This window comes from Zea mays, chromosome 2 (assembly GCF_902167145.1).
Source record: "Zea mays cultivar B73 chromosome 2, Zm-B73-REFERENCE-NAM-5.0, whole genome shotgun sequence".
Classification (NCBI taxonomy): Eukaryota; Viridiplantae; Streptophyta; class Magnoliopsida; order Poales; family Poaceae; genus Zea; species Zea mays.
The window spans coordinates 232,911,859-232,933,842 of NC_050097.1; the positions used below are offsets into that span (position 1 = coordinate 232,911,859).

A 21,984-nucleotide genomic window follows, 5' to 3' on the forward strand; every position below is an offset into this window, starting at 1 on the left:
GTCTATGTAAGCTTTAAGAGATTGGAGTTCGTTGGTGCTACTTACATTTGGGGTAATCGTAGTAGGTCGGAGCGAAGCCAGATCTGTCGCCCGTTGCCGAACGACTTTGTTGTTCCTGTCCACTTTGAAGTCAGCTAGGAACTTCGCCTTTGCTTCTTGGATCAGCTGCTCCTGGCGCTCCTCGAACAGAAGTTGTTCTTCAGCCGGCAAGGCTTCCCATGTCGGTGTGATGATATTGCTGGTGGAAACCTCAGAGCTATCTTTTGAACCGGCCATTGAGGGCCGATTTGATAGGTCTATATGTGTTGTCCCCAGCGGAGTCGCCAAAAAGTATGTTGACGCCTTTTTGGAGCGCCAAACACTCAACAAGAACCGTGGCGGTGCCCTCTGCACAGGGGCGGACGGTCCGCGCGCAGGGGCCGGACGGTCCGCGGCCTGGTGCGAAGCGCGGTGGTGCTCTCTGCGCAAGGGCGGACTGTCCGCGGCCTGGGGCCGGACGGTCCGCGGCCTGGTGCGCTGCTGGGACTTCTGCCTGACGGTCGGACGGTCCGCGCCCTGGGGCCGGACGGTCCGCACGTACGCAGGGACGGCGGAATATCGCTGACGGCGCCTGGATCTCGCTCCCGGGAGGGACCCCGTCGGGGAGGAGAGATCCTAGGTGGTGTCTAGGCTCGGGCAGGCCGACCTAGACTCCTCTAATCGACGTAGAGTCGAGGAGAGGCGGAGAATTTGGGGATTGGGAGGCTAAACCTAAACTAGACTAGAACTACTCCTAGGATAAAATGCGAATAAAAGTTGTATTGATTCGATTGTTGATGATTACAAATCGGCCGTATACCTCTCTATTTATAGAGGAGGGGGCTGGACCCCTTACAAACTAATTTCCGAGCTTATCCCATGATTTTAGCTAACAACCGTAGCACAAAACTCGGAACCCTAATCTGTTCTGCGCACGCGCGGACCGTCCGGCCCACAGGCGCGGACCGTCCGGACCGCGGACCGTCCGGCCTCAGGGCCGGACCGTCCGCGCTCAATTTGGTGCTCAACAGCAGTGTAGTATACAATACTTTTGGAGTACCATGATTTTTTTGGAGTGTAGTCTACAATACTCAAAAACGAGAAAAATTGCAGTGTAGTCTACAATACTCAAAAACGAGAAAAATTGCATATTTGGTACTCCAAACAACCCGTTTCTCAGCTTTGCCACCCGAGTCATTTGCTTCGTATAAATAGGACTAAAAATTGTTTCATACGATTTCAATGCAATTTTCTGTATTTTTTCCTTTTTTCCCTAAGGTCTATAGCCTTGTTTGTGCAGGAGAGGGAATTTGGCTCGGCTGAGCTATCAAGAATCGTGCTCGCTCGCACAGGCGATGCACGAATCTTATGGCGTGCTGGGTTCTAAGCGAGCTTGCCTCGCCTCACTAGCGCCAGCATCAAAGAGTTTGCTTGGCTGGGCGCCGTTTTAGCTAGCTTGAGCCAGCAAGACTGCAAGAGCAGTGCAGCTACTTCAAAAAAAAACCACATGCCCCTCAAAAACGTGCTTCACATCCAAACGTAGGCTAGACAAAGCTCGAGGCTCGCAGGCTCAAGCTTGCTTAGGCTCGGTTTGGCTCGAAGAGCCTCGCGAGCCTGAACTCTAACGACTTTAAAACCCTAAAACTCTAAAACTCGAAGAGGCTCGCGAGCCTAAACTCTAACGACTAGGTTGCGGATCGGTCGAGTCCTCGCCACATCAATCAACACCTTGAAAACTCTAACGACTTTACATCTATTTTTAGCTTCGATGCATGATCAATTTAAAATAATTTAATGAAGCATATTTTGGGATATGCACAGTAAGAATTGTATTTTATTTTTAGAAGCTATATAATTGTTATATGTTTACATTAATGTAAGTTTTATGTATTGTGATTTTTATTTTGATTTGACCTATGTAATAGGTAATTTTTAAGTAATATTTTTTAATTATTTTTATATACTACATTATTTTTATTTGCTTATTCATGTGTTATCTTTTTTATTTAAACAATTATTTTTACAAAACACAAATATATATTAGTATAAATAAATAAATCCCAAGACCTAACACATCTCCAGCCCCGGCCCAATAAGCGCAGCAGGCTTACCTACCCGGGCCGACGGCCACATAGGGCTTCCTAGTTCCTTCCCTTCGTCTCCCCACCATCGGCTTCCGCATCTCCCCGCCTCCACCCACGGCACTCGCAAGCAGCGCTCATTAGTCACTAGGGTTTTAAACTTTCCCCCCGATCCGCCTCGCCGCCGGCGTCGTCCTCCGCCGGAAATCCACCACCCTACACCCAGCCGGAGACGACTATGGTGGGTTTCGGCTCGATGGCGGGCTACGGGATCCAGTCGATGCTCAAGGAAGGCCACCGCCACCTCTCCGGGCTCGAGGAGGCCGTTCTCAAGAACATCGACGCCTGCCGCGAGCTGTCCGCCATTACGCGCACCTCTCTCGGCCCGAACGGTGAGTCCTGCTTCGCGTGCGCCTTCTTCGTTGCGCGGGTTGTGGGCTCGGGTGGTGGCTACTAGAGTGAGAGAGGACCAGGAGCGAGGAGAGCGTGCTCGGTCTTCGGTGGGTACCGTGAGGTTGCCGCATCGAGCTGGAGGGAGTGGGCAGAGGGTGAGGGGGATCTGGAGCGAGGAGTGGCCTGGTTGTTGGAGCTTAATGGGATACGATGACAAGGGTAAAATGAATCTTTGGGTAGTGTGAGGCGCTTGGTATACTGATGTGCCGTTTGAAATCACATTTAGCCTTGTACAATGTTTGGATCAGGAGCAATTAGGTTGTCATTTGTCTATAGTACTACTAGTCTTCTGCGCTATGTAAATCACATCGGACAAACTTTTACTTAGATGCTGAAACCTTCCAGGGATCGATTGCTTGATGTTGTAGTTCTCCGTGTTTCCTTTTTGTAGGAATGAACAAAATGGTTATCAATCACTTGGACAAGCTGTTTGTCACAAACGATGCTGCCACCATTGTGAATGAGCTCGAAGTTCAGCACCCTGCCGCTAAGATTCTGGTACTGGCTGGTAGGGCTCAACAGGAGGAGATTGGGGATGGGGCCAATCTCACCATATCGTTTGCCGGTGAACTGCTTGAGAAGGCTGAGGAGCTCATCAGGATGGGCTTGCATCCAAGTGAGATCATCATTGGCTACACTAAAGCCATCAACAAGGTGACTTGCCCCCTGACTCTGGCTTTTGTAATATTGAAACGTGCAGTCTGATAGCAGGCTCTTTGTGCTTTTGTCTTTGGTATGCAGACAATTGAGATCTTGGAGGATCTTGTTGAGAAAGGCTCAGAGAACATGGATGTGAGAAACAAGGAGGACGTTGTGTTGAGGATGAGATCCGCTGTCGCGAGCAAGCAGTTTGGTCAGGAGGATATAATGTGCCCTCTTGTGGCTGATGTAAGCTAATCCATATCAGCTTATAGGGAGAATTTTCTTTTTTAACCAGTCCGCTCTATATTCCAGAGTGGAAAAATAAAAAAATTCAGAAACAAGTAAAAAAGTCTAATTAGATCTATCTCGAATTTTTGAGAACCCCTTGAACGTCTTTTCAAAGGGTTCTCAAATCAAACTAAAAAGGAAAAAACCGAAGGTTTTATGTTATGTAATTATTTAGATGATACCAACTAATATTGGGTTTGTTGCATCGATTTTTAGGCCTGCATTCAAGTTTGCCCCAAAAATCCAGCAAACTTCAATGTCGACAATGTTAGAGTGGCTAAGCTGCTTGGAGGTGGTTTGCACAATTCTTCTGTGGTCCGTGGGATGGTTCTAAAAAATGATGCTGTTGGTAGCATCAAAAGGGTGGAGAAGGCAAAGGTAAGTCAAAATGCTACTCTTCATTCACATTGCACACCTGTCAAAGTTCTGTACCTTTCTTTTCTATTGATTTTGATGTTTTTTTAATGAAATGGGCCATGGATGGAGCTCTAAACATTATTTTCACAATGTTATGAATATTTGTTGTTGGAAACTCATGGATAATCATGTACGCATTGTTTGTATAGTTTGTTATTGTCAAGTGAATCATATATGCTTATGTAGCATTACATCACTCATAGAGGATCCAGTTCCTTTGGTGATGCCTGGCAAACCAATTCCTACTTAAAGAGGTCACATCACAACACTTTTCATTTACTTATGTTATGCTTGGTGCTGTTGTAAAGTTTTCTGTATCTAAAAAATCACACTTTTTAGAACACTATTTTATTTATTTCTGTCTTTTTCGTTCACGCTGCTGCTGATGGCAGGTATATGCTATAGAATGGTGCATAGAACTTCAATATGCAATGGAATCCTAACGCGTTACAGCATAGTACCCATCTTCTGTATGATGTCTGGCAGTATTCCTTGCTGAATTCTAAAACCAATCAATATTCAGATTGCAGTATTTGCTGGTGGTGTCGATACCTCAGCAACCGAAACAAAGGGAACAGTGTTGATCCATTCCGCTGAGCAGGTATGTTCTTACTCTTGAGAATTTTTTCGAGTTCCGTTGAAGTTGTTCCTACTTTTAATATGCTCGTGATAGGTTTAGGTGTTGCAAACTATTTAGTTGGTTTTGTTTGTTCTATGTTCTGTAGACGTGCACCCAACAGTACACTCCTTTCATAATATGTTGGTTCATTTCTTATGGATATGCTGAACTTAAAAATGGAGCACATAATATTCCTTTGCTTCTGTAGGGCATTGCAAGCTGTAATCTGCAAGTATCTGTTGGAATCTATAATACCTGTGCTTTTGCAGCTAGAAAATTATGCTAAGACTGAGGAAGCTAAGGTGGAGGAGCTTATAAAAGCTGTTGCTGACTCAGGTGCCAAGGTTATTGTCAGTGGAGCTGCAGTTGGTGACATGGCGCTACATTTTTGTGAACGTTACAAGTGAGTTTTTTTGCTTTTCGTATGTGTTCTGAACTGAATAGGTTATCTGAATTTTCTGTGCAGTATTGCTCATTGTTGAAAATTTCTTTTAGACTAGAGAGAGTTATTGTATGTGTTATATTTTCTCCAAAATTAAGGATTGTATGGTCATCGACCTTTTTGATAGCCATTACTTACTGATGTTATGTTTGCAGGCTGATGGTTCTGAAAATCAGCTCGAAGTTTGAACTGAGAAGATTCTGCCGTACTACTGGGGCTGTTGCAATTGTAAGTTGTGATTCATCAGATGTATTTGTTACCGTGTCATAGTAGCACACTATTCTGATTTTGGATTTTTTTCTCTCAAATATAGTTGAAACTTAGCCAACCCAATGCGGATGAACTAGGGTACGCAGACTCTGTTTCCGTGGAAGAAATTGGTGGTACTCGGGTATGTTTTCTACTCCCTTTGTGCTTTTACAGAAGATAACTTTTTATTCTTCCTTACCAACATTCATTTTGTTTTTTATTATATAGGTTATTGTCATCAAGAACGAAGAAGGTGGAAATTCAGTGGCTACTGTTGTCTTGAGAGGCAGTACTGACAGTATACTAGATGATCTTGAAAGAGCTGTTGATGATGGCGTCAATACGTACAAGGTATCTATAGTACATGTGACCTAACTCTTTTATTGTATTGTAACGTTCTGTGTCTGTTTTGCTAATCTATTCGAGTTCTCACTGTCCTTGTTTATTCTAGTCAATGTGCAGGGACAGTAGGATAATTCCTGGTGCTGCTGCAACAGAAATAGAGCTGGCAAAGAGATTGAAGGAGTTCTCTTTGAAGGAAACAGGGTAAGTTTGTTTCTACCATGATAGTTAATAACTTATCATGTACAAGGTATGAGTACATCTGCTTTCAATATGAGCAGGGTTAACCCTTTGAAAGAAAAAATAGTTTAGTGGCCGACACCATGAAGTGTTGGGTTCTATATTATGTTCCCCTCAATCATTCACTGGTTGCTCTTAACAATTGTGCAGGTTGGACCAGTATGCTGTTGCGAAATTTGCTGAAAGCTTTGAAATGGTTCCAAGAACCCTGGCAGAAAATGCCGGACTTAGCGCAATGGATGTAATATCCTCTCTTTATGCTGAGCATGCTAGTGGCAATGTGAAAGTTGGCATTGACCTGGAGGAAGGTGCCTGCAAGGACATCACGACCTTGAAAATATGGGACCTTTATGTCACAAAGTAAGTCAATACGATCAGCAGGTGGGAAATGAATCATATGTAAAGCTGGTTTAAGAACATTTTTCGATCTTTTGTGGTAATTGGACATGTCACCATTGGATGTGGAAAATGCTTGCACTAGTGTTGGTCTAAATACGCTAGTCTTGGGATTGGGGGGCATGGGTTTGCAGTTGCACATTTTTTGTGTGGCAGTTTAAGCTGCTTGTTATGACCTCTTGGCAGATTCCTCACTTCGCTGATTTTGCTGTACAGGTTCTTTGCCCTAAAATATTCTGCCGATGCCGCATGCACCGTGCTGCGGGTTGACCAGGTATGACTGCTAAGCCTTGCGCTCTAAGTTCTTTCCTATGCTCGTGTTTCAAACGTCATCTCGATGATATTTGAGTAATATGAACTGTCCAGATCATTATGGCGAAGCCGGCAGGAGGTCCAAGAAGAGATGCCCAGCCTGGTGGCGGGATGGACGAGGACTAGTTTGACTGTGATTGTTCTCTTTGTGTATCACGTACGCAATGTTTCAGAGCAGGGAACATCATGTCTTATTTAGGGTTTGGTTCTGTAGAAGGTTTTGGTGCCTGTAGTTCACGTTTGGAAGGGTTGCACGGCTGTGCTGGTATCGTATGGGGAATTTGCTTGTTCTTTCCTGGTGTATTATTGCAGTGCCGATGTATTATTCATTCGAGGGTTCTTTCCTTCAGTTCATCATACCGACTGAGCTCATATGAGTGTTACTTCAGTTTTTTTATTATAGAAGCAAAAATGTTCCAGCCTTTTATAGTCTTCTGCGTAAAAAATATTACGCGTATATTTGAAGCAGCAGTGCATCGATTCCGATTCGCAGTTCAACGCTATTAATTTCCTGTAGCTTTGCGCAGTGCGCCAGTCCGCTATAATTCTTGTGCTGTTATTGCTATCATATGCAGAGGTCATTAAATTCATCAACTCAGTATACACCTTCGTGCAAGCTGCAGTTTTCTTCAAATACCCATAATCGTTTCAATTACAGCCTACTACGACAATGAACCAGACTTAAAGTAAATCAGATAAGTTTCGCATGGCACAACAACGCAGAGGCAATGAAAGTGATCACAGTACTTCCCACCAAACAAAATAGGAACTGCTCAAATTATGTCTGTACAGGTCCTAAAACTGTCAGAATGTTCTACTGCTTGCTATTCACTGGTAGTATGATAGTCTACACTACACGTCTACACCTTGCTGGCATAGATTTACTCCTGGCAATCTGGCAGGCATTAACCGCCGCCTCTCTTCCATCCTTCGATCGTCCCTAACCTCTGTCCTCCCCCTCCTCAAGCCCCCCCTGCCCAAACCTCCGCCATTATTGCTCCCGCCAATCAATGCTTCAGCGACGATCTGCTTTGCTAAAGCTGCGGTTGTTTCACCTGCAAAAAGGGAGGGAGGGAGGTCGGATTCATTCAACTCGTGTAACAGTACTCCGATGCCCTACGCTCGTCGGCGTGGCGACCGATCCACGCACCCACCCGCTCGCACCCCTCCATTTAAGCCCGCGGGGCTCCGGGCGTTTCTTGGTCGCGCACACGGAAGAGCGCGAGAGGTTCCATTCCATGGCGGCGCCGCGCGGCCTTCTCGCATTGTTCGCGGTGGCTGCCGCCGCTACGGCGGCGGCGACGGGCGTGGACGCGCTCGGGGTGAACTGGGGCACCATGTCCGCGCGCCGGCTCCCGCCCAAGGTGATGGCGCGCCTGCTCACGGACAACGGGTTCACGAAGGTGAAGATCTTCGACGCCGACGAGCGGACCATGAAGGGCCTCGCCGGGACGAGCATCGAGACGATGATCGCCGTGCCCAACGACATGCTCGCGGCCGTCGCCGACTACGACCGGGCCCGGCGGTGGGTTAGGGACAATGTCACCAAGTACACCTTCGACGGCGGCGTCAACATCAAGTGCGTAGCCCTAGGCCCTAGCGCGCGCGTATATATATATGCAGTGCACCGCCATTGGCATGGACCCGTTCGTTTCTCCGCTGGCGCTGAGACGTTCTCGATCGTACGTGTACGTCCGTCCAGGTTCGTGGCCGTCGGCAACGAGCCGTTCCTCAGGGCGTACAACGGCTCGTTCGACCACGTGACGGTGCCGGCGCTCAGGAACATCCAGCGCGCGCTGGACGAGGCCGGGCACGGCGCGGCGGTCAAGGCAACGGTCCCCGTCAACGCGGACGTGTACGATTCGCCGGCGAGCAACCCGGTGCCGTCGGCAGGGAGGTTCCGCAGCGACGTGGCGCGGGTCATGGCGGACATGGTCCGCTTCCTCAACCGCAGCGGCGCGCCGCTCACCGTCAACATCTACCCGTTCCTCAGCCTGTACGGGAACGACGACTTCCCGCTGGACTACGCCTTCTTCGACGGCGGCGCCGGTGCGCCGGTGGTCGACGGCCGGGCCGTCTACACCAACGTGTTCGACGCCAACTTCGACACGCTGGTGTCGGCGCTCAAGAGGGTCGGGCTCGGCCACCTGCCGGTCATGATCGGCGAGGTCGGCTGGCCGACGGACGGCGACAGGCACGCCACGGCGGCCCTCGCGGAGCGCTTCTACGCGGGGCTCCTCCAGCGGCTCGCGGCCAGGAGAGGCACGCCGCTCCGGCCCGGCGCGCGCATCGAGGCCTACCTGTTCGGGCTCGTGGACGAGGACGCCAAGAGCGTGGCGCCGGGCAACTTCGAGCGCCACTGGGGCATCTTCACCTTCGACGGGCGGCCCAAGTTCCCGCTGGACCTGCGCGGCGACGGGCGGCCGGCGATGCCCGTCCCGGCCCGGGGCGTGGAGTACCTGCCCCGGCGGTGGTGCGTCCTGAACCCCATCAGCATCGCCGGGGACGGACGGCTCGCGGACAACGTCGCGTACGCGTGCTCCCGCGCCGACTGCACGGCGCTAGGCTACGGGTGCAGCTGCGGCGCGCTGGACCCGCGCGGGAACGCGTCGTACGCCTTCAACGCCTATTACCAGGCACAGGGGCAGGTGGAGTCGGCGTGCGACTTCCAGGGGCTCGCCGTCGTCGTCGACGAGGACGCCTCTCAGGGCGCCTGCAACTTCAGCGTGCAGCTCGTTGGGTCAGGGGCTCCGGTGGCCACCGCGGTCACCACGATGGCGGCCGTACTGGTGCCTCTGTTTCTTGTGTTGCTTTGAGCTGACGCAAGGTGTGGTGCTTGCCTGCCTGACTGGAATCCTGATGACTGTACTGTACAGTGTTGGTCCACTACAGTGACGTACTAAGTACTACCATGTTTTGATGGTTCATCATGTGCGATGAGCGTGTCTCTTCCCTGTATCTTCAACCTCTACGACGGTTCCTCCTAAATTATTCTCTTACTTGGTGAGTGTCCGTGCGTTGCAACGGGAACATATAATACCATGATAACTTATATACAAAATGTGTCTTATATTGTTATAAGAAAATGTTTCATAATCCATTTTTGATCCTGGCCATACATAATTTTTTGTTATTTTAATTTAGTTGTTTCACTACTACATTGCAACCATCAGTATCATGCAGACTTCGATATATGTCACGATTGCATGGTCTCATCATTGGAGAGCACGTGTGTCACACCCGGTTTTAGAAGGTAAACCGAATGCGAACCATGTACGTGCCAGTATCAGTTATTCACGTACACAGCGATTACATAAATGACTCATCATAGCACAATGCTTCGAATTACAATAAAGAGTAAGTAATAATATTACAGACTAGATCCATTTACATAATATAAATCAAAGTACACAGAATCGAAACGTAGCCAACGTAAACAACCCACCACAGGCAGCTGACTGGGGGAGGTCGCTAGCCTAATCCTCGAACTCGTCGAAGTCCTGGAACTCCTGGAGATCCGCCTCGACGCCTTCTTTACCTGAGCATAGATTGCACCAAAGGCAACCTGGTGTTTTGTGAAAGCAAGGGTGAGTACACATCAACGTACTCAGCAAATGTCCCGTTTGGCTGTAGTGGACTAGCTTTATGTGGGGTTAAGTCAAGCAGTTGCTTTTAGTTGGTCAGGTTATTATTACTAGTAGAAAGCCAGGTTTTAGCATTAACCCAAGTTCTTAACCCAAAGTACCCTTTCCAAATGGAAAGAATACCACTTACCATTACCATAAGCATGATCATAACCATCCTCATCATCATCTGTAAACCAACCATCTCTGATCAAGTATCACTAATCACTGGAGCTCTCTTGGCCGCTCATAACCGCGAGCACGGCTGATATATCAGTTTCATAACACTCTGCAGAGGTTGCGCACTTTACCCACAAGCCGTGATTCCCTCTTGCCTCGGGCCGATCAAACCCTTAAACACTGCCAAGGTGAATAGGCAGGGTTTCACTACGTAGCCTTTACAAAGATTCCCCGAGGCTGTAGCCGCCCGTTAGGTTTCCTAAATGCACCGCACTCCTCCCCAAGGGGCGAACCAAACTTGGCAGAGCGAGCCACATACACCGAGCCCCATTAACGGCACGACGGCTAAGCGAACTACACCCCGGTTCCTCTAATTATTCAGCTAAGGGCATCCCATTCCACCCTCATGGTTGCACTGTTTTCCCGGGCGGTCATCCAACGAACAGGTCCTTACGGAGAGGCACTCGAGAAACCGCTCGAGCCCCCTAAAGTATCACCAGTCCAACATCATAATCATAGAGACAACATCGTATCATAAGTGTTCACATCATGTTCATTGATTAAAGTAAAGCAATAGCATGAAGCTAACCATAATAACCCAAAAGGTAATCAAGGACAAGGTAAATACAAAGCTAGTCAGTCCTTAGGTTGATCATGGTATGCAGGTTGATGAATTATAAAGCAAATGGGACATAATAGGTCAGAGGACACTTGCCTTCACCAAACAGATGCTCAGGGTCTTCAGCTTCGTAGAACTCGAAGAGCTGGGTCATTTGGTCGCCGAAGCTTGTCCGTCGATTCCTCGAAGCTCGGAAATGGATCGCAGTCTATTCGCGACGCACAGTGAATACAAACAGGCACAAACAAACATATACTTGCATAAGAACATTACACCATACGAGATAAAATATTATAAAAGCGAGCAATATAAAATAGAGAGCGCTTCTACAGTTATGCGAGGAAAAGAACCGCGATAGTCGAAGCTATGGTCGAGGGGTTAGCATGTTTACACTAATCAAATGTAAATTAATACTACTAATTAGTTTTGACTAACTTACTATTTTAATAGTTGACAGTTAAGCAAGTAACTTAATTAATTTGAGCGATTCTAAGCGAGACGAATTAACGACGCACGACGTGCAAACACGATGTGCGCAACGGGCGGACACAAACGACTTAGCGCGCGGACAATGCGCGATACGCGCGAACGGCACGCGGCAAGGCGCGCGACACACGCGAACGACACGCGACAACGCGTACGAACAACACGCGCGACACTTGCAAACGACATGCGTGAAACAGCACCGCGGCACGCGCGGACCGACATGCGAAACTAATAATTAAACAACGTGATTAAACTAAATAATTATTAATAAATAAGATTTCAGTTAAGGTTAATCATATTGGTGACTAATTATAAATGCGCGAATCGAATTCCTAAATTAGATTTTTAAATTGAAATGTCGTTTTAGTAGCCACGGGTTAAACAAACGTTTAACTAAATTAAATAAAATGTGAAAAAATTGGGATAAATATTTCTAAATTAAGATAATTTTAATACGAATCTAACGCAACTTGAATGGATCGAATCGGGTTTAAAACGCAAAAGTTATGAATGTTTTAAACCATACTGTAATTCGCGCAGACTAAATTTACAGAATTGTCATCTTCTTCCTCTCTCCATCTTCTTCCTCCCATCCATGGAAGAGAGAGGAGAGGAAGGGGAGGGGGCTGCGCAGGGGAGGACGAGGTTGGGCCGGCCGGGAGTGGGCGCGGCCGCACGGGGCGCGAGGGGCGCGGCCACCGCTGCCGGGAGGGGTGCGCGCGGGCGTGGGGCGCGGGAACGTGGGCGCCACCGCCGCCGCCGCCGCCGGGGAGGGGAAAGGGGCGCCGCCGGGGAGGGGAAACGGAGGGGGGAAGGGCGCCGCCACCGGGGAAGGTGAGGGGAGAGTGGGAGAGGCTCTGCACGGACGGGAAAACGAAGAAACGAAGAAACCCTAGGTGCAACAATGGAGGTTTCTCACCGGGGAAGAACACTCTCGCCGGAGCCGAGGAAAAATCCGTCGATTGCCGGAGATTCGGGGATCCAATCGATGAACCGAACGCGCTGCGACGAAGCCTTCGACGAGACGAACGCAGCGGTACCCTCGGATTCCGCAGACGATGCACGGATTGGGAGTAATTGCTCGCCGGAGTTGTCGCCGGAGTTGGAACCGCCCCGAACTTCGGCGAGCAATACCGGGAGCTAGGGATTGGATTTGGGGGAAACATTTTGTGTTCTGGAACGGGCTCGACGAGATGAAGCCGGACATGTATATATACCTAGGGTTTGGACGAGATAAAAATTCGGTTAAAATTCGGATTTTACTATTTTTAAAATTCGAAAATCCTAGAAATCCATATTTTGTGCTCAAAATATTATAGATACCTTTAAAAATTCCAGAAAAATTCCTATAAATGTTTTGGCACCTAATGAACTCAAAAAACATAATTAGAATTTCTAAAAACATTTTTAGGTTCCACAAATAAATAGATTTTGGTTTCTGGAAAATAGAAAAATATTCCGAAAAATATGAAAATTTACCGAGCGCTTCTATAAGATATGTTAACATATTTCAAACACATTTTGCACTTAGAAACACTATGCAACAGCATGAATGCAACAACCAAAGTGCCTCTAGGGCTCATTCCACTAGGTTTACGCTAATATAAAACAAAATGATTCTCCATTTTTAGTGAAAAGAGAAAGGAAAGCGAAGAACTGAGAGAGTAACACCTGAATTTGGTGGATATTAGAAAAGAAATTTTATACCCCCAAATTCAGGGTGTTACAAATCTAACCCCCTTAACAGAATCTCGTCCTCGAGATTCAAGAAGAGGCTAGCAAGAAAATGAGATTGGTTCATTAGTCTTTCATATCTTTTTCTAACTCAACTTTGCCTCCGCCGGCTTGACTTGTGAATTGGTTGCTTTGACCATCAGATGCTTGAGATCGATTGATGCAATTCTTGAGGACCTCCTGGACCTGTGGGTAAGGACCCACACACGCTTTCGCTACGCCACTCTGATCTTGTTGGTTGATGTTAATCGCATTGTCTTCATCAGGGTTAGCGGCTAACCCCCTTAACAAGAGCATTGATACACACTTGATGAAGATGTTGCCGACTCTGATCTTGACTGATTTGGAGGAGCTGGAGGTTGCCAAAAGGACAGGTGTAAGAGGAAAGAATAACGAGAAAAGGTAAGTATAGACGGATTAGAGAGAGCAGGGGGAGAACCCAACTACTTAACTCTATGGCACTCACCTAGTAAACAGATTCCATTGCGGTCCAGGGGCCACAACACATCAACACTCATTCCAAAGAAGCAAATGAGTCATAGCAGAAGGACAAACATCACGAGCACACATCAACAAACATCTCGTTTCTATACGTTCCTTTTAATTAAATGGTGGTCTTTCTTCTAAGGCCAACAAAAGGCAAGGGGAATAATAAGACATGGAGGGTAGGGGCATGAGCATAATAAAGGATGGAGCTAAAGCAATGATTGTAACCGACAAGGGAGAGAATGCAACCAAGGTCAGGATAGGTAAAACACCATTCTCAAATCGAGATGGAAAAGATGATATTTCAAAAGGTAGGCATAAGATAACATCATGGAAAGATCTAGAGATTACAAAGGTAAGGGAGGTGAAAGGCAAAAACACACCAAAAGATAGAGTTAGGACAAGACTTGCAATGCGACAGAGGAAAAAGGGGATGAACAAGAGTGGGATAGGCAAGACATCACTCTTGAAATGAAATGGGAGAGGAGGCTTTAAAATGCAGGTGCAAGACAAGCATCATGGTAAAGATCAAGGGATGACAAGGGTTAAGGTGATGACAGACAAACACAACCAAAATGTATTTTAGACAAAACTTGTGAGGCGTCAAAGAAGGGGAAGCAATCAATGGTGAAGTAGGTGAGGCATTATCCTCAAACAGCGATGAAAAAGAGCAGGCTTTAAATGGTAGGTTCAAAGTAAGCATGAGGGCAATGGCATAGATATCACGAGGGTTTAAAGGTGATAACGGACAAGGATGTAGGAGAGGAGGTAAATGCGCATAATAACCAAGGATATAGGTACCACAAAGGATGGAGTTAAGACAAGACCTGCAGATGAAAAAGAAGGAGGTATGTCCAATGGCCAGATAGGTAAACAACCACTCTCCAATTGAGGTGGAAGAGAGGAGATTTTAAAGAGCCAGAATAAAGATGAGTATCAAGGCAAGATCGATGGATGACAAGGAGGTGGTGATAGCAAATAAAACACATAGCAAAGGATGGAATTGAAACAAAACTTGTAAGGCGACAAGAAGTGAAAAGAAATCAAGGGAGAGGTAGGTAACTCGCAACTCTCAAACTGGGTTGAAAGAAAGGGGAGGATTTAAAGGATAAGTTTAAGGTAAGCATTTAGGTAGAAGACATAAATATCGCAAGGGCCAAAGGCGATAACGGACAAGGGTGTAAGAGAAAAGATAAAGGCATAGAAGAGCAAGTGGTACAAATACAATAACGAATGGAGTTAAGTCTAGGCCTACACGCGGTAAAGAAGAGGATATAGTCAAGGGTGAGATAAGTAAAACATATCTCTCGAATTGAGATAGAAAAGAGGGGATTTCAACAAGCAGACCTAAGATAAGTATCAAGGCAAGATCTACAGATTACAAAGGTAAGGATGATATCAAACAAAAGCTACACAAAGGATTAAGTTAAGGTAAGACAAGACTTGCAAAGCGACAAAGGGAAAGGAAACGAACAAGAGCAGGATAGGGAAAATAACACTCTCGGATTGAAATGGAATAAGTGAGGCTAAGAAATAGGTAAGCATCATGGTAAATATGGAGAGAGGTCAAGGGTCAAAGGTGATGACGATAGGCAAGGATATAAAGGAAGAGGTAAATGTGCATAAAAAACCAGGAATCTAGGTACAATCAAGAATAGAGATAAGATAAGTCTTGCAAGAGGTAAAGTATAGGATATAACCACAGGTGAGATAAGTAAGAGACCACACTTGAAATAAGGTGGGAGATTGGAGGTTTTAGATAACGAACATAGCGTAATCACCAAGGTAAGATTGAGAGATGAGAAGGGTAAAGGCCATAAGAAACAAAAGCACCACAAAGGATGAGGTTACAAACTCGCGAGCCAAAGAAGAGGATACAGCCAAGAGAAAGAAGGTATGAGACGAAAGAGGGGCGATTTTAAAGGGCATGTATGAGACAAACATCAATGTAGGATATAGAGGTGTCAAGGGTGCATATGATAATAATTAAAAAGCATAACAAAGGATATAGTTAAGACAAGACTCGCGAAACGACAAAGTGGAGAAAACAATCAAGGGTAAGATCGGTAAGGTTCCAACAGAAGGGTTGAAGTAAAGATTCATTACCGAGTGGAGTTACAAGGAGACAACGGGATCACCAAGGATATGCAAAGTAGAATGACCGCTCATGGATCATTAAGAAACAAGGGTGGTCAAGGGCACGTTAACTGAAATGTCTTAAACATATATTGGGATATAAAGGTAAGCACATATAAAAAAAATAAGAGTATGCAAGATTCCAATGGTACGAGCATACCAAGACCAAGAAAGTACAAATTGCCAAAAAGATAGCGACTTATCAATAGAATAGGAAAGGGTCTCAAAAGACAGTAAGATCATGGACATATAAACTGAAATGTTTAAATAGGTAGTAGAGGTACAAGGGTAAGTGCTTTAGATTAAGGGATAAGGGTATTAAAAATGCAAGGATACGAGCATGTCAATAACAAAATGGAATAGAGATGGTCAAATAGTAGCAATTTAATAATGGATGAGGAAAGAGTCCCAAAAGACTAAAGGCTATGGTCAGGGGGCATCTACAAAGATGTCGCAAGCACAAGATAAGATCAGATCTAATAGATTGAGAGAAGTGTAGACCATACTAGAATAAAATACTTTTTGGCAAGGGGGCATATAGGAGCACAACATAGAATTAGTCGAGGTGACTAATATTTTGAAGCAGAATCAAGGATGAGGTGAAGTAAAAGTCAAGAAGTCCTTAAAACGGCCAATGCTACTCTAGGTCAGCGGTCCTACAGTCAGCACGACTTTGATACCACTTATGTCACACCCGGTTTTAGAAGGTAAACCGAATGCGAACCATGTACGTGCCAGGATCAGTTATTCACGTACACAGCGATTACATAAATGACTCATCATAGCACAATGCTTCGAATTACAATAAAGAGTAAGTAATAATATTACAGACTAGAGCCATTTACATAATATAAATCAAAGTACACAGAATCGAAACGTAGCCAACGTAAACAACCCACCACAGGCAGCTGACTGGGGGAGGTCGCTAGCCTAATCCTCGAACTCGTCGAAGTCCTGGAACTCCTGGAGATCCGCCTCGACGCCTTCTTTACCTGAGCATAAATTGCACCAAAGGCAACCTGGTGTTTTGTGAAAGCAAGGGTGAGTACACATCAACGTACTCAGCAAATGTCCCGTTTGGCTGTAGTGGACTAGCTTTATGTGGGGTTAAGTCAAGCAGTTGCTTTTAGTTGGTGAGGTTATTATTACTAGTAGAAAGCCAGGTTTTAGCATTAACCCAAGTTCTTAACCCAAAGTACCCTTTCCAAATGGAAAGAATACCACTTACCATTACCATAAGCATGATCATAACCATCCTCATCATCATCTGTAAACCAACCATCTCTGATCAAGTATCACTAATCACTGGAGCTCCCTTGGCCGCTCATAACCGCGAGCACGACTGATATATCAGTTTCATAACACTCTGCAGAGGTTGCACACTTTACCCACAAGCCGTGATTCCCTCTTGCCTCGGGCCGATCAAACCCTTAAACACTGCCAAGGTGAATAGGCAGGGTTTCACTACGTAGCCTTTACAAAGATTCCCCGAGGCTGTAGCCGCCCGTTAGGTTTCCTAAATGCACCGCACTCCTCCCCAAGGGGCGAACCAAACTTGGCAGAGCGAGCCGCATACACCGAGCCCCATTAACGGCACGACGGCTAAGCGAACTACACCCCGGTTCCTCTAATTATTCAGCTAAGGGCATCCCATTCCACCCTCATGGTTGCACTGTTTTCCCGGGCGGTCATCCAACGAACAGGTCCTTACGGAGAGGCACTCGAGAAACCGCTCGAGCCCCCTAAAGTATCACCAGTCCAACATCATAATCATAGAGACAACATCGTATCATAAGTGTTCACATCATGTTCATTGATTAAAGTAAAGCAATAGCATGAAGCTAACCATAATAACCCAAAAGGTAATCAAGGACAAGGTAAATACAAAGCTAGTCAGTCCTTAGGTTGATCATGGTATGCAGGTTGATGAATTATAAAGTAAATGAGACATAATAGGTCAGAGGACACTTGCCTTCACCAAACAGATGCTCAGGGTCTTCAGCTTCGTAGAACTCGAAGAGCTGGGTCATTTGGTCGCCGAAGCTTGTCCGTCGATTCCTCGAAGCTCGGAAATGGATCGCAGTCTATTCGCGACGCACAGTGAATACAAACAGGCACAAACAAACATATACTTGCATAAGAACATTACACCATACGAGATAAAATATTATAAAAGCGAGCAATATAAAATAGAGAGCGCTTCTACAGTTATGCGAGGAAAAGAACCGCGATAGTCGAAGCTATGGTCGAGGGGTTAGCATGTTTACACTAATCAAATGTAAATTACTACTACTAATTAGTTTTGACTAACTTACTATTTTAATAGTTGACAGTTAAGCAAGTAACTTAATTAATTTGAGCGATTCTAAGCGAGACGAATTAACGACGCACGACGTGCAAACACGATGTGCACAACGGGCGGACACAAACGACTTAGCGCGCGGACAATGCGCGATACGCGCGAACGGCACGCGGCAAGGCGCGCGACACACGCGAACGACACGCGACAACGCGTACGAACAACACGCGCGACACTTGCAAACGACATGCGTGAAACAGCACCGCGGCACGCGCGGACCGACATGCGAAACTAATAATTAAACAACGTGATTAAACTAAATAATTATTAATAAATAAGATTTCAGTTAAGGTTAATCATATTGGTGACTAATTATAAATGCGCGAATCGAATTCCTAAATTAGATTTTTAAATTGAAATGTCGTTTTAGTAGCCACGGGTTAAACAAACGTTTAACTAAATTAAATAAAATGTGAAAAAATTGGGATAAATATTTCTAAATTAAGATAATTTTAATACGAATCTAACGCAACTTGAATGGATCGAATCGGGTTTAAAACGCAAAAGTTATGAATGTTTTAAACCATACTGTAATTCGCGCAGACTAAATTTACAGAATTGTCATCTTCTTCCTCTCTCCATCTTCTTCCTCCCATCCATGGAAGAGAGATGAGAGGAAGGGGAGGGGGCTGCGCAGGGGAGGACGAGGTTGGGCCGGCCGGGGGTGGGCGCGGCCACCGCTGCCGGGAGGGGTGCGCGCGGGCGTGGGGCGCGGGAACGTGGGCGCCACCGCCGCCGCCGCCGCCGCCGGGGAGGGGAAAGGGGCGCCGCCGGGGAGGGGAAACGGAGGGGGGAAGGGCGCCGCCACCGGGGAAGGTGAGGGGAGAGTGGGAGAGGCTCTGCACGGACGGGAAAACGAAGAAACGAGGAAACCCTAGGTGCAACAATGGAGGTTTCTCACCGGGGAAGAAGACTCTCGCCGGAGCCGAGGAGAAATCCGTCGATTGCCGGAGATTCGGGGATCCAATCGATGAACCGAACGCGCTGCGACGAAGCCTTCGACGAGACGAACGCAGCGGTACCCTCGGATTCCGCAGACGATGCACGGATTGGGAGTAATTGCTCGCCGGAGTTGTCGCCGGAGTTGGAACCGCCCCGAAATTCGGCGAGCAATACCGGGAGCTAGGGATTGGATTTAGGGGAAACGTTTTGTGTTCTGGAACGGGCTCGACGAGATGAAGCCGGACATGTATATATACCTAGGGTTTGGACGAGATAAAAATTCGGTTAAAATTCGGATTTTACTATTTTTAAAATTCGAAAAAGCCTAGAAATCCATATTTTGTGCTCAAAATATTATAGATACTTTCAAAAATTCCAGAAAAATTCCTATAAATGTTTTGGCACCTAATGAACTCAAAAAACATAATTAGAATTTCTAAAAACATTTTTAGGTTCCACAAATAAATAGATTTTGGTTTCTGGAAAATAGAAAAATATTCCGAAAAATATGAAAATTTACCGAGCGCTTCTATAAGATATGTTAACATATTTCAAACACATTTTGCACTTAGAAACACTATGCAACAGCATGAATGCAACAACCAAAGTGCCTCTAGGGCTCATTCCACTAGGTTTACGCTAATATAAAACAAAAATGATTCTCCATTTTTAGTGAAAAGAGAAAGGAAAGCGAAGAACTGAGAGAGTAACACCTGAATTTGGTGGATATTAGAAAAGAAATTTTATACCCCCAAATTCAGGGTGTTACAACGTGCCACACCTGCCAACCATCAGTATCATGCAGACTTTGATATATGCCACGATTTGTATGGTCTCATCATTGGAGAGCACGTGCCACACCTGCCGGTAGAAGTTCCCTCGTCAGTCATCAGGCACGCACCACCATACACGCTTGCTTAAACAAAAATGCAAGTATGTGTGTTTGCGAAGAGAATTAAAGGCAGGCCGGCACAAAAGTTACCCTGACGATGGCGAGTGGTCATCGCTGTTGGTCCTCCTCTGCGTCACCTCCGACGCTGATATGACGCCACAATCCTTGATATAGTAGTCATCGAACGCGCGCGACATGGCGAGTACCGATGACTCTTGGCTGGGCTGCCAAATGAAGTGCACCACGTGCTCATCAGTGAGGTAGTACACCTGGCCATTGCACCACCGGATGTGCTACTCCTCTACATACATCTTGTTCGAGGACACTCACACAACGTCAGCAACGGTCGTTGTCCCAGCACACAAGAATTCATGGCCGGTCAGTAGCAACTTACGTGGCAAGTTGGGCTTCAGGCAGATGATGAGCTGGACAGTGTGATGGCGCCATCGTCGGATACGGTGCCCAGAACAACACGAGAGTCGCCGACATTGGTGACGACCATGAGGTCCCCCTGTTTGATGATGGACAGCACGGTGCAGCAGCTCTGGACCGCGTCCAAGCGGTGGCTACGCCGGAGCTTGCAGTATACATCGGCGCATGCGGCCACATAGGACTGCTTCCAGAGGTCGAACTAGTAGTCGCCAAACTTCTCGTCGTCGATAAGCGACGCCAACGTGAGCGCCTACGGCTAGTGGTGTTTGTTCGGGGTTTCCAAGTAAGAAACATGAATTCATCTTTGGTGTTGGTTTATGAAAATGACTCACAAGTCAGATCCATGAAAAAAATATTACGGAGAATAAATGTCACACATGCAAGAAGGAATTTAAGTTGAAAACATTATTCAAACAAAAAAGAAATTCCATGCAAGGCTCTTCTTTAAATACTACTCCCTCCATCCAAAAATATAATTCAAGAATCTCAGTGATACTTATCTACTACTACACATGTGCAAGGGTAGCAGGTGTGCTTCGAAGAGAGATGTAGTAGATGTTTTTACTGTAGATGTAGATATAAACACACATGTGGTGTAGTGGTAGCTACGAGCATATTTGCTTGAGGGGTCACGGGTTCGAATCCCCTTAGGGACATTTGTGTTTTTAAATTTAATTTTAGTTAGGCGTGGGGGATGTATGTGGGAATGGGAATGAGCTTTGCGTGGAGGGGAGAATGAGAAAGGCAACACCGAATGAGAATGATAGAACAGGGAATGGTCTTAGAACATGAGAATGGACTGTGCGGGGAGGGGGGGATGGGAATAGCAGGGAAGGAGCCTTACTGCCTTAATAAATAGTAGAGATATCCTACTACAACCATAAAATACCATTTTATACCTATTTATCACTTACTACTATTTTTCCACAACGAATAGGTATAATCTTAAAGATCTTCTATATTTTTTAGTTCTCAAAGTGAAATAGTGCCTAGCCTCGCACGTGCACTATTAGGTGTTAGTGACGTATACCTGTGTGATCCAAATGTTAGAGCGGACATGAACATTCGACGGATAGCTTTCAATTATGTTTTAATTGATGATGAACTATATCGCCAAACTCCTAGTGATGTCTTGCTTAAGTGCTTGGGCCCTGATGATGCTATATTAGCTATGGCCGAAGTACATGAAGGAATTTGTGGTACTCATCAATCGGCTCTAAAGATGAAGTGGTTTCTGAGAAGATCCTAGTTTTATTGGCCTGATATGGTAGCTGATTGTTTTAGGTACTACAAAGGATGTCAAGTATGTCAAAAATTCGATGACCTGTAATTAGTTCTTGCCGCCGAATTTCATCCTATTATCCAACCTTGGCTCTTTAGGGGATGGGGTTTAGACTTTGTAGGAGAAATCCACCCTTCTTCATCAAAAGGGCATAGGTTTGTGATAGTTACCACAAATTATTTCACTAAATGGACCAAAGTAGTTGCTTAGAAAAAAATGACTCATTGGGAGGTAATTGAGTTTGTGACTGAGCATGTTATTTATAGATTTAGCATTTTCTAGGCTTTGACCATAGACTAGGGGACTCATTTAAT

The 21,984-nt window shown here is 46.0% G+C and overlaps 2 protein-coding genes and 1 long non-coding RNA gene across 4 annotated transcripts; 2 read left to right on the forward strand and 1 right to left on the reverse strand.

The window, feature by feature from the left end:
• The first annotated feature begins 2,218 nt into the window (after positions 1 to 2,218).
• Positions 2,219 to 6,827, forward strand: LOC100382493 (putative TCP-1/cpn60 chaperonin family protein). The gene is made up of 13 exons (NM_001175230.1): positions 2,219 to 2,491; positions 2,944 to 3,206; positions 3,294 to 3,440; positions 3,699 to 3,860; positions 4,423 to 4,500; positions 4,788 to 4,921; positions 5,116 to 5,188; positions 5,274 to 5,351; positions 5,438 to 5,560; positions 5,661 to 5,755; positions 5,942 to 6,151; positions 6,404 to 6,461; positions 6,554 to 6,827. Exons 1-13 carry the CDS (start codon positions 2,338 to 2,340, stop codon positions 6,623 to 6,625), a joined length of 1,647 nt encoding a protein of 548 aa, NP_001168701.1. The 5' UTR covers positions 2,219 to 2,337; the 3' UTR covers positions 6,626 to 6,827.
• Positions 6,828 to 7,122: 295 nt separating this feature from the next.
• Positions 7,123 to 8,895, reverse strand: LOC109944099 (uncharacterized). Its single transcript, XR_002267458.2, has 2 exons — positions 8,800 to 8,895; positions 7,123 to 7,554 (listed from the first exon to the last, which is right to left on the reverse strand). It is a non-coding gene; the product is annotated as an uncharacterized lncRNA (long non-coding RNA).
• On the forward strand, positions 7,619 to 9,616 carry LOC100272735 (uncharacterized). Of its 2 annotated transcripts, NM_001147188.1 has the most exons (2): positions 7,713 to 8,078; positions 8,202 to 9,616. In NM_001147188.1, the coding sequence occupies exons 1-2, from the start codon at positions 7,738 to 7,740 to the stop codon at positions 9,313 to 9,315; spliced, it is 1,455 nt and encodes a 484-aa protein (NP_001140660.1). In that variant the 5' UTR covers positions 7,713 to 7,737; the 3' UTR covers positions 9,316 to 9,616. The 2 variants fall into 2 exon arrangements, with proteins under 2 accessions (NP_001354700.1, NP_001140660.1); NM_001367771.1 differs by having other exon boundaries at positions 7,619 to 9,554.
• Positions 9,617 to 21,984: the final 12,368 nt, after the last annotated feature.